This window comes from Ochlerotatus camptorhynchus, unplaced genomic scaffold (genome assembly GCF_037179485.1).
Source record: "Ochlerotatus camptorhynchus isolate MF236.1 unplaced genomic scaffold, CSIRO-AGI_Acam_v1.1 ptg000367l, whole genome shotgun sequence".
In the NCBI taxonomy this organism is placed as follows: Eukaryota; Metazoa; Arthropoda; class Insecta; order Diptera; family Culicidae; genus Ochlerotatus; species Ochlerotatus camptorhynchus.
Genome location: NW_027040855.1, coordinates 1983800 through 1996250, shown reverse-complemented (window position 1 = coordinate 1996250; position 12451 = coordinate 1983800). Strand labels below are relative to the sequence as shown.

Here is a 12451-nt window from a genome sequence, read left to right as displayed (position 1 = left end):
AATATTTTTAGTTACCTATAATCTGTAAGTCAACATAATCTGCAATCACCTCCCCAAACTACCGCCAGATGGCAAGTTCTTTCTAAATAAGCACACGCATTCGTTTGAAAAGTTTACAATCTTATCTAGAGGCCGTATATTATAGGACTTAAAACTCATATCCGTTTGAAAGCGCTTACCTTTTTCAGCATCTGTCTCTTTCGCTGGAATGACATCTGCTTCTGCCGGATAAACTGATGCTTCTCGAGATTTTTCTTGCGATGACTTTCCCGTTTGATGAGTTTCACTTCCTGCGACAGCCCGTAGCCTACAATATCCGCATAGTTAGATCCGGGAAATCCGCTTTCGTCCAGCTGTTTCAACACACTAACCTTCACGCGACACGTTATTTCGTCATCTTCAACATTGTGAGCAACTTCCTCTTCTTCGGTTTTCTCCTTCTTTTTCTTTTTAATGCTAGCATCGCCTTCTTCTGTGGAGGCATCCGTAAGCACTTCTTCCGATGGTGAAGCTTGGATTTCTTCCGTTTGTTGGTCGAGTTGAGAAGTTAAATCAACCTCTTCATCGGAACGCTTTCGATTATTCTTTTTGGATTTCTTTTTTACCGGTTCTTCTATTTCTAACGGCTGATCATGCAGTAATTGCTGTGATTTATCTTTCTTAGATTTCTTCTTCTTTGTTTCAGTCCCGTCTAAACTGAGTTCTTCCTGTGCGATCTTTGTTCGCTTTTCCTTTTTAGATTTTTTCTTACGGGGTTCTTCCTGTTCTGGCTCTTCTTCTACGACACCATTCGTTAAATTGAGCTCTTGAACAGTCCCGGATACATCGTCCTTTGACTTGGTCTTCTTCTTTCGCTTCTTAGATATTTCCTCGCCATTGTCAACGACTTCTTCTGAAGAAGGATCCGCCACAGTCTCGTCTAAATCAATGCTTTTTTTAGACTTTTTAGACTTCTTTTTGGACGGTACTTCCTCCGTTTCTCCCACTGTTTCTTGCTCGATCACAGGGTTTGCTTTTGTAACACCAAACTTTTCCTGCATCTTACTTTTGAAGTAATCCTGCACAGACATGCAAGCTTTGATCGTGGTCAAACCCATCACGTTGGATTCGTCAGGGTCCTGTTCACCATCCTGGATCTCTTTGTCGACTTCTACCTCAGCGACCACCGTTTGATTTTTCACTTCATCTAACGTTTTCTTACCGAAGATGTTCGCCAAATCCTTCTCGCTAGCCCTGCTCAAGTCTTTTCCTCTGGTAAACTTTTTATAATGTACCCTGGCTCTCGAATTCTTCGACTTTTCCTCCAGGGATTTCATTTTCATCAAATCCCCCTCACGCTCGGCGGGAGCTTCTTCACCGTTCAGCGATTTCAGCAACTGATTGAAATCCTGGTCATGTTGCGTCCAATGATCGTCCTTTTCCCCTGCATATCCGACGCCTTCCGCGTCTTGTTTTATCTTGGGCATAATTGGTGCAGCCATGCCATCCTCTCGCTTGCCAAGACCCTTGCCCTCGGACCAGCCCAGCTTTTCAAGCATCCGTACGCCAAAGTTGCTCGAATCTGCAATACAATCATTCGGAAAATGTTAGTCCAACCACCAAAACATACCTATATTACTGCATTTCGTACCTTTGTAGACGGGTGCCGCACGTGGCTGTTGTCGAATCTGGCAAAGTTTTCTCTGTCGCATTTTCATGCTCGGTAGAGCGACCGAACCAAGATAGTCACCCATTATTGCTTGATTGTAGCTTCAGTTACACTTAGCGGAGAGGAACGCAATACAGTTTATTCGGCCAAAACGGCAGAAAAACAAATCAAAATGCACGACGGACCACGGCGAAGTCACTCCGCGAACGAAAAGGTAAATAAATACCCATGCTTGCGAAAATATTTTTTGACATTTCGAAGGTCATCCGTAAAGTCCGTAAGGAAGCTACAATTGAGGTGAGCGGTAAAATGCTTGCACACTAATTATGTTTGATGAAGATGAGCTTAAATTTGTACCATAGCCGTTCACTGAGGCGAACCGGGCGCCAGGCGAGTAAGAGAGGTGCCACAGTCGGAAAAAGTGTTAGTTTGTTTACTTAAATAAAACATGCCCATTTTGTTATGGCATGTTTGCTATAAGAAATGCTCCTCGTGTTTATTGGCGAATTTCACATCAAAGATTGATTAATTGAGTAGGAAATCAGTTTGGCACGGCATTTGTGACCAGCAACCACCAACACTGGGAGACCGTGAGTTCCTGCCCACCTGTCATTTCCCATCTTGAACCGGGCGAACCCTAACAAAATTTGTACACAGCAAAAAAAAATGTAATTCAAGCTGATGTATGAAATAATGATGTAATAGCAAAAAGCAGATACAATATTACATCAATGGATGTAATTTTGTTCGCAAAATCGATGTACATCGTACAACGTTATATCCGAGTTTATATCAACAATCAATACGAAACTAACGATTTTAAATTGGCTCACTACTTGACTAGCCTATTGGTCCCAAGCAAACGATTACTACACGAAACGAAAATCAATTATTTTATTCATGTGTTTCACTTATACATTTTTGCCAAAACAACAGCCTTATACATTTCATAAGACAAACGACATAGGTCCTATAAGAATGCATTAAAGGTATGTGTGACCGCTTATACATTTCATTTGACACATGATCTTCATTAACTTTTTGCAAGGCGTCTGCTCATTAGTTGACTTATACATTTTATGAATAATCAGCAATAGAAATTTGCCAAAAGGTATAAGGAGATTTCTATCCGTGTAGGCTTAAATATACAGATCAAAGCGAAACGAAAATTGAAGCACGCGAAAAATCATGAAATTTCGCTAGCGAAAAAGGTTGTGAAAAAATGTTTGTGGAACATTTTCCAGTTTCCTTTTTTCGCAGTTTACAGTTCATGTGAAACGAAATCGATCAGTTTACACCTCCGGTGAAGTGAAAATCTGACAGATACGCTCTTTCTCGAAACGTCAACTTTTCGCTTAGCTGCTGCTCTTTTTGCTAGCGCTGCATGCGCGAAAAAAAATAAACGTAAGCGAAAAAGATACGATCCACAAAATTAGATTTCACTGGATCCTATCTGTTTACAGTTCAAAGCGAAGCGAAATATTTGCCAATTGCGTTTTTCACGCAGGTGAAAAATGTAGTATTTTGTATGAGATTTTCGCTTTGCTTCGATCTCTATACAGCCTTAACAACGTGTTCATGGTATCATCCAAACCGTTTGTAGAATAGTTATTGTTCGGGTGTGTTATTTTTTATAAGGGAAAGAACGCTTGAATTCCATAAGTACCACTTATGAATTTTAGCCACAATAAATCGGTATGAATGTCTTTGATTTGCCTTATGAAAAATAATATTGATAAAAAAAAAAATAATAATTCGGAGCAGACTGGAAACCAAACCATAGACGTTGAGATTGCGTGTGTTGACCGCATGTCTTTCTACATCTTTGTTCTGTCCACAAAAATAAACTAGGTTGATTCAAACGTTTTTTATGTTTAAAGTCATGTATGTCACACATTTTAAACGTGAATTTCGCAAGGAATTTCGTAATGTCTGTTTTGATTCGCTATGAAAATTTGACAGATAAAATGAGTGGTTCGTGGATTTTCCTATGTTTTGAGGGGTGCATCGATTGGCTTGGGACCGAAGATAGTACCAGAGCTGAGCCAAAAAGTTGAGCACGTTTCTTCGGGACCTTCTGCTCTTAGAGTTACCTCTATGGTTTTACCAAAGATGAATACTAAGATGAAACTGTCGGAAGAAAAACTTTCTATTTTAGTGTCTTCCTTCACGGTCCCTTTCATCCAATGAGAACCCCCCGTGTTCAAGGTAATTTTGGGGTTTTGCTGCCCCCTCGGAAGAGATGAAATTTTGCGCTCATTTTTATCAAAACAATCACACCAAAATCAGAGATGTCCCATTTTTTAATTACTCGATTAACAACTAATCGATTATTTTTTGTTCGCTGTGCTGCCATTTTTCCACCAATGAGAGTGCAGTACATGTTTGAAACGATCGGTGATGATCCTGTGGAGATGTTAATGCTTATGTCGGCATGATCTAACCGATTATAAATAGTTTACTTTTCGGTTCGTTAATCGATTAAACGATTATTCGAATGAAAATCGGACATCACTAGATGAATGTGAAACGTCATTTCAAATATAAGGACCGTACATAAATAATGATACAATTTGAAAGGGACCGGGGCTAATCACAAATTACGTCGCCATGGTAACTGAAATAAACACGAGTGTTCACCGGTTGGTTTTACTTTGCAGCTTTCCGCTTGACAATTGGGTTCTTTAAGGGTATTGAGGTAAATACATATTCGTAATCTGCATTAAAAATGGAACCCAAACCCAAAATTTTATCAATTTGGGTACACTTGAACTATTTTAAATAAGTTCGATTACATTTGCAAAAATCACCTTATTAGCGCCCCTCGGTGTCACTTTGTATGGGAGCGAGCTGTCAGTTTGTTAGTTTAGTGTCAAACAGTGAAGTTGTTATTTTACTTAAAATCTTAGTTTAAAAATCGAGATGAAAGCGTGTGGGTTCGAAAAAAAATATCGCTGAGCTCAGAAAACGAAGCTCTATCGGATGATGTATAAAAAACAATACATTTTTCAAAATTAAAGAACCAAATAAATATCATTAATATTTTCGATGCAAGCAGCAATAATAAACTATAATAACTACCAATTTGAACAGTTTTTACTCCAAATATTATTTAAGATCAAGTTGTACGTCCTCTACACTCATAAAATTTGACACATTTTGGCGAAATTTCAGGTAAAATTCCACATGATTTTCATGCGTCCACACATAAACATAACCCACTCAGAAGTACACATAAAATGTATGAGCCAAATGAATAATATGTGTAATAATATATGTAATTCTAGCTCTATCTAGATTTGTTTATAATATTGCAAAAAACCATGTGTGGGATACATAATAATAGTCATTAAATTTTTATTAGTGTAGGAAAATACACCTTTTCAAGTCGGGTAGATTAAAGAGCCTGAATTTATAAAGAGGCGACATCTTATCCATTTGACAGGTCTTCTGCTCGATTAGAATGACTTTTTCTATGACTTTGGCAGACAATCGTTTACTCAAATTCGTCATTCATACAAATCAAATAAAGTTTTAAGCTGCACATAAGCCATTCCAATATAGTTGAGTAATGTTAATACCCCGTTCACATTACAGCCTATATCGTGTAATATAGGCTGTCTTGCAATGAGCACTCATACATAGGATTTCCAGTGAAAACTAGATTCATGAGTGCTCATTGCAAGACAGCGTATATTACGTGATATCCCTAATAAAAATTGTATGATTAATTTGCTTAACGACGTGTTCTGGGTATCATCTAAACCATTTGTGGAATAGTTCAATGATTTGAGTTATCGTTCGTTTATGGTTATTTTTTATTAGGGATAGGCTGTAATGTGAACGGGGTATAACCATAGAGGTAACTCTAAGACCACTGGGTCCCGAAGAAAATCATTATTATTTTTGGCTCACTCAGTACCAGAACAACGGTCCCAAGCAGTCCCAAGCTATTTCACTCACCCCTGCATGTTCTGCATGAATCCACACACCCCTGATGTTATCTGTCAAACTTTCATAGCGAATCAAAACAAACATAGTGTAGTAATAGAATTTCAACTAGAATAGGGTACGTTAATCGTTTGCTTGGGACCAATAGGCTACTAAAGTGGTGAACCAATTTAAAATCGTTAGTTTCGTATTGATTGTTGGTATAACGTTGTACGGTGTACACAGATGATGCGAGGATTGATTCTCTAAGTTGATTCCTTATTTATTTTTATTTTTGAGGCCTGAGTGAAAACAAAATGAGTGTGTCTACTTTTGGGCAAAATGAGCGACCGATATTCGAAAATACCCTAATAAAAAATAACCATAAACGAACGATAACCCAAATCATTGAACTATTCCAAAAATGGTTTGGATGATACCCAGAACACGTCGTTAAGCAAATTAACCATACAATTTTTATTAGGGTAGTTCTGGCCGAGGTTCTGGCAACTCTCACGCTGTGCGGTTAAATGAGCAAATCCTTAAAACCGAACGTGCTGAACTGCTGAATGATAATATGGCGGACGCGTAAACGAAACAAACGAAAGGAACGGAAACGTTGAAGTATTTTTGTATTGGTTTTTGAAATATTTTTTTAGTGATTTGGTCGTGTGGTATGTAAAAATAATGGTATTATATATAAAGATTTATTCGAAATCATTTTAATAGGCTTAGAATCGATACAAAAGAAATAGTAAATAGTTGGAGAATTTTAGGAAACTTACCTCTTAAAACCATTGTGCTGCTGAACCCGTGGAATACATCGTTAATAGAAAAAAAAAGGTAGGTAAACCAATAAAACAATGCAGAATATAATTATTGAAATATCTCTGTTTATTATTATTTTATGTAGGTATATGGTGTAATTCTGTGCAGTTAAATAATATATTTTTATGATTTGTGATTTGGGCATGTTCAAATTAGCATTAAACCGAAGACAACATATCAAGGAGACCTCAGAAGAAAGGTTTGTGTATTTGCTCATTTTCCTATGCAGTACTTCCACCTTCGCTCGAGCGCAGCGCTACTGTATCTGGCGCTTGGATTCTGGCAGAGTTGCCAGTCTTCGATTAAACTCATGGAGCACCATGCCTTTTTTGACATTGTGAGCAATAACTTTCTGAAATTACAACCGATTTTTGTAAAAAAATATAATAACATAGTCTGCCCTAGTTCTTCTATTATCAGAAGAAAATCCAGGTCAATATCTCAAGGCACTCCAGAGATAATGAGTTTTAAAATTGATTATACTCTGTGACTATACGAAAACATTCTGGGCGGAAAAGGTTGGATTAAATTCCACAAATGGGCGGAAAAGGGTTAAATCAATGGGAAATACCTAGCAATTTTTGTTCATTACGATCTATAAATCTAGATTATCGGTACAGTTGAAAACTGAAAAAAAAACACGGCAATTGATTTTACTAAAAAGTTCTTGTTCTACGATTGTTGTCAATTGGATTCTTTAATTTCGAAACACATATATCGGATAATATAAATCATCTGAAAAAGCTACGTTTTCTGAGTCAAGTGATATTTTTTTTCGAACTCATCGACTTTGATCTTGATTTTTAAATCAAGATTTAAAGCAAAGTATTAACTTCAATGTTTGACACAGAACTAACAAATTACAAATTGGTTGCTCCCATACAAAGTACCAGCGAGAGGCGCTAAGATTGTGATTTTTTGCTAATGTAATCACACTTATTTAAAATAATTCCAGTGCTCCAAGATTGATGAGTGTGGCCCCTGCACTTGGAACTGGTCTTCATAAAAGGGGGTTATGTCTCGCAAAATCAAAATAACTAACGACCTTCAACGTTCCAATATTTTAGGAAATAGTCGTTGTGCATTTCAGATTATCTTAACAACTGAAGATAACGATTTTATTCTAACTCCCAAATCGCGAAGGGACTGATGTGCTATCACCAGTGGTGGCACGAGTCCTGGAGTTTAACATTTTTTCTTTAACATTTGATACTTTTTGCGATAACCATTTTGACGACACACAAAAACAAACTGGCAAGCGGCAAAAATGTCATGACATTTCTAAACTGTTTTCTGCCAGAGACAGAACATTTTCGCACAAAGAAGCAGACAAGACCGGCGGCGCGCGCGACATAAATTTATGTCGTGTAGAATTTTGCTGATTTCTAGCTAATTACTGCATTTATTTGATTTTATTGCATAGAAATAAAAGATAAGAATGAAGACTGACCACTCATAAGCATTGATGTTAAAAATATGCGTAAATAAGGGAGTTGGTAATTTACTGTCACACGCAAGCCTGCAGCTAAAATTTCATTACAATAAACTGTTTGGAAAAATCAGGCTGCGACATTTTATTTATTCTCTATCTCCGCTGTTCGCTTGGAATGTAGTTATAAACGGCCGCCCGTGTGCTGGCTGTTTTGTTTCGCTCTGGACGATGGTTTTTCAAAAAATGTACTGTTGCCACCTCTGGCTATCACAAAAATTGCTGAATTAATTTTAATTGCGTGAATTGTTTATGGTATTTTTTAAGAAAAAAAAAAAATATTGCGTTTTTACTTTTATCCTGTCTAAAGTATTATCAGGAATTATTCCAAAGACCGTCAATTGATCAAATACCTTCATTGCCTCGTTCATTGCATACCATATTGCATTGGAATGTTGACATCACTGCTCTGTACATCAATGATCTCTTGATATTTCGGCAATTCTTCTGGTTGATAAGTAATTATTCTGCAGCAAGAAAGTCGATTAATCAGAAATTTCTGATTCAAAATCCTTAAATTGATCAAATCAAGAGCCACATGTGAAAAGGGCATTCAAGCTTTTTGTAAACAAACCTTTGTAGGTCCTCTTCTCGCCAACCGAGGGTCGCCCACGTAAACTAACAACATCATCGGAAAGGGGAAACCTTCCCCTATCCGGCGATGTTGATGGTTTGCGTTGGTGTCATATGGGTGGCGAGAAAAGGGCATAAGAATGTTTGTTTACAAAAAGCTTGTATGCCCTTTTCACATGTTGATATTGAAATGCCTGCATAATGTTCTCTGGGTATTTTGGAAATTCTTCTGGATGATAACTTATTATTCTACAATTAATTTCTAACTGTGCAATGGATCAAATCATGTATCTAAGATAGTCTAGCAAAATTTGCAGGCATCAGGTCAGGAATAAAAGGTCTTTAGAGTAATTCCTGATCAACCGGCTTTCTTGCAAAAAGATCTTAACGACATTTTTTGTTAGTTCTTTATTAAGGAGATTTTTAGCCTATGTCTAGTTCATCTCCGATCTTAATTGAACAATTAAAAATTGGCAGAATATTAACTAATCAACCAGAAGAGATCATTGATCTACAGAGTAGTGATGACAATATTTCAGTTTAAACTGGATTCGTTCATTGTTTTGGACGCATCCTGTCAAACAGTTAAAGTTTGGAATCTTCCAGTTTTTTGAGAATTCATCCAGTTTAATCCAGTTTTCCATTATCAATAAGGGATGGTCCATAAATTATGTCACGCAAATTTGGCCCATTTTCAACCCCCCCCCCCTCCCCCCATTGTCACATTTTTTGTATGAACCTAATTTTTTTTGTATGGCTCGCCACAGTTTTCAAAACCCCCCTCCCCCTAAATGTGTGACATAATTAATGGACGACCCCTAACAAAATACTTTGATGTATGATTACACTAGAAACTTTTATATTGGTATTTAAATCTGGAAATGCAGTATTCAATTGAAATGCCATATTGCAATTGAAATCTGCAAATTTTGCAGGTTTGGTATTATGGCAGTTAACAAAGTTAACTTAAATTATGTTGTGAACTTGTAACAAATCAGTAAGTTTCAGAATAACTGAACAATCTCAAACCTTGCCGTCAATATTAATGATGTATCTCTGTTGTTTAACCATCAACATTAATAAATTATCGAGGTTTCTTATGCCTTCGTCATCTACTTTTGTGAATTTATTTAATGAAATTGAAGTAACATTTTAGCTGGTTCTTATGCAGGGTGTCTACTAATTTTGCTAAATAAAATTTCCTGAGATTTCCAGGTTTTTCCTGAACATTTCGGATAATATCCATGTTTATAAGAAACCTATTTTGATTAATTTCAAGTTCGCAATTATTAATTTCAAAGTTGTTCGGCATTTCAATTATTTTTGCTAGTTTTGAAACATGAAAACTTTTCACGTTCCCAAATCTTGTCCTTTGTTCGTTTATTATTATTATTTATTTTTAATTCATTAAGAAAACCATATGTCAGATTAATCGTTAGTACAATAAACAATAGCTGTGCCTTAACCGCTAATTGAGTCCACTTGTAATAATTATTGTTGGTTTCTTATATCTTTTCAGAAAACTAATAGCCCAATATGCTGTACAAACAGGTAAGCGGTCAATAATGTTCACAACTATCGCTTTTCTGTACCATTTTTATGCTTCTCGAAGGTGGAAAGGTCGATATTTTATTTTATAGGAATATACAAAATAATTTTACAAAGTGAATTTTTTTCTCAATGTATGCTAGAAAGGCACATGCAACCAATTCTTAAGTGGCATTATCTATTTTTTAAATTATTTTTTATTAAAATATTTCAAATAGTTTCCCTTTTATATACATGAATCATTTAAGTAGCTTATAGTGACTGACAATTGCTGTCCAACAGCGAAATCAACAAACATAAAAATAAACGGTATTAAACAACTTGAGCTGCTCAAATCAAGAAACAAATTGCATTATTTTCAACAAATATAAATAATTCGGAAGTTAAAATACTGCCAACATATCACCCTTGATTACAGTGATTCGCCATATGCTTCCGCAGGTAATCTCTTCTGGGATATCCACGCCCGCAGATGGTGCATACATACGGCTTGATACCGTTGTGGGCCATAATATGACGCTTCAGATCCGTTGCAAAAGTGTAAGCTGCATCGCATTGGTCGCATTTGTAAGGCTTTTCACCCGTGTGCAATTTCATATGTGCTTGGAGGCATATTTTCCTTGCAAAGGTTGCCGGACAAAGGGTACAAAGTATTGGACGATGTTGCGGATTATGCGTAATTAGGTGACATTTCAAATTGGCCCTGGCTTTAAAACCCTTGCCACAGATTTCACATTTGAATCGATCCTGTGCTACCGAGTGTGCTTTTACGTGTTTCCGGAAGGAATCTCTCATGGCGAATGGTTTCGAACAAACCGGGCATATGAAAGCTCGTTCCTCTTGATGTGAACGTTCGTGGTCTGCTAATGCACTTTTGTCCCTGTAGGTACGACCACAAGTAGCACACTGGTATTGCGTAACGCGGTACGGCTTCGACTGATGTTCTCTTAGAATTCGCATGCTCTTGTACCGCCGATGGCATAAGTCACAAGGGAACTGATTGCTCTTATCATCGGTCGACAAACTCTCAGGATAATGTACCTCGTCGGCATGCTTCTTCAACAGCTCATCTGTATCAAACTGTTCGTAGCAAGCGCAACATCGAGGAAGCTGATCCTTGCGCCTACTGTACGGTTGAATCACATTATTGTGACTATCCTTGTGTTGCATCAGTGTTCGCTCTAGTCTAAAGCTCAGATCACACTGATCGCACTGGAATTTGTTCTTGATGAACAGCAACGATTTATGTTGCCGCCAAGCTTTTTTGTTAGTGTAACGTTTGAAACATATATCACACTCGAATGGCTTTGCGGCAATCTTTTCCGGATCGGTACATCTCTTGCTCAGGTGAACTGTCTTTGAGTGTTCACGAGCTTCTTCCATTGTGGTTAACTTAAATCGACATCTGCAACAACGTTCCGGCGCAGTCTTTTTCTTCTTTGACCTAGGTTTACCTTCCTTAATGTCGTCATCGTCATCGTCGTCCATTACTGTTTCAACGTTGGAAGGATCATAGTCTTCATCTTTATCGTCATCCCACTCATCACCTTCGTCTGCATCTGTAACTTCTTCCGTCTTATCGCCTTTCTCGTTCTTAACGGTGGGTTTGATGTCCAGCACCAAATGGGCAGCGTATAAAGGGTCAGCATATACGCGCTCCTGTGGATCGAAGTCTTCTTCATCGATAGCTAGTTCGGTTTTGATATCGTCTTCCGTCAGCATTGGTATTAGATCATCTTCCGGTGGATGTCTAAAAAACGGAACGATTATTTTATATCAAAACACCATAAGCTGGCGAAGTACCTTGATTTAGATTTAGTTTCCAGTAATAGTTCACGGAACTTGGTATCGGATTGATGGCAACGGATGACCAACTTGTGCGCCACTAGTAAATCATGTTTACACTTCGTACAACACTGATATGGCAGTCCATCGTCTTGATCAATCTATAAATGCATATTAAAAAGTTGATTGAATATAATTTCATGCTGCAAAGAAATCACCCAATACCTCCAGATTGACACAATATCGTAGCATATCTGCAAGCGAATTTCCGTCGACTGCTTCTCGGAGGGATATGACTGTTACGGCAGTTTCGGAACAAATCCGGCATGAGCTGGCATCGATGCTCGAGGACATGATTCTAATGTCCATACTGTGTACTTGCTTCTACTATTTTTATAAAATAATAGCAAATATTGAATTTTTGTGTGATAAGCAGACTGGTGTTTTCTTTTTTGACTAATCATAACAATGAATGGTGAGAAGTGAGAATGTATCACAGGTCATCTCACCTTTTGATGAGTAGGTTGAAAAACCCTCATATATCTTTCGGGATCCATGAACAAGGAACGTGTTTTTCCAATTGAAATCTTATTTTTTTTTATCTAGTTCGTTTATTTGAAAGGCTCAATCGCGTTAGCTTTGCGGAGCCG

General features: G+C 37.4%; 2 protein-coding genes across 2 annotated transcripts; both read right to left on the bottom strand.

The window, feature by feature from the left end:
* Nucleotides 1-103: 103 nt before the first annotated feature.
* Nucleotides 104-1845, bottom strand: LOC135709924 (PIN2/TERF1-interacting telomerase inhibitor 1-like). The gene is made up of 2 exons (XM_065232373.1): nucleotides 1631-1845; nucleotides 104-1561 (listed from the first exon to the last, which is right to left on the bottom strand). The coding sequence occupies exons 1-2, from the start codon at nucleotides 1731-1733 to the stop codon at nucleotides 156-158; spliced, it is 1509 nt and encodes a 502-aa protein (XP_065088445.1). The 5' UTR covers nucleotides 1734-1845; the 3' UTR covers nucleotides 104-155.
* An 8149-nt stretch (nucleotides 1846-9994) lies between these two features.
* On the bottom strand, nucleotides 9995-12247 carry LOC135709923 (zinc finger protein OZF-like). Its single transcript, XM_065232372.1, has 3 exons — nucleotides 12027-12247; nucleotides 11820-11962; nucleotides 9995-11766 (listed from the first exon to the last, which is right to left on the bottom strand). The coding sequence occupies exons 1-3, from the start codon at nucleotides 12168-12170 to the stop codon at nucleotides 10419-10421; spliced, it is 1635 nt and encodes a 544-aa protein (XP_065088444.1). The 5' UTR covers nucleotides 12171-12247; the 3' UTR covers nucleotides 9995-10418.
* Between the last annotated feature and the right edge of the window lie 204 nt (nucleotides 12248-12451).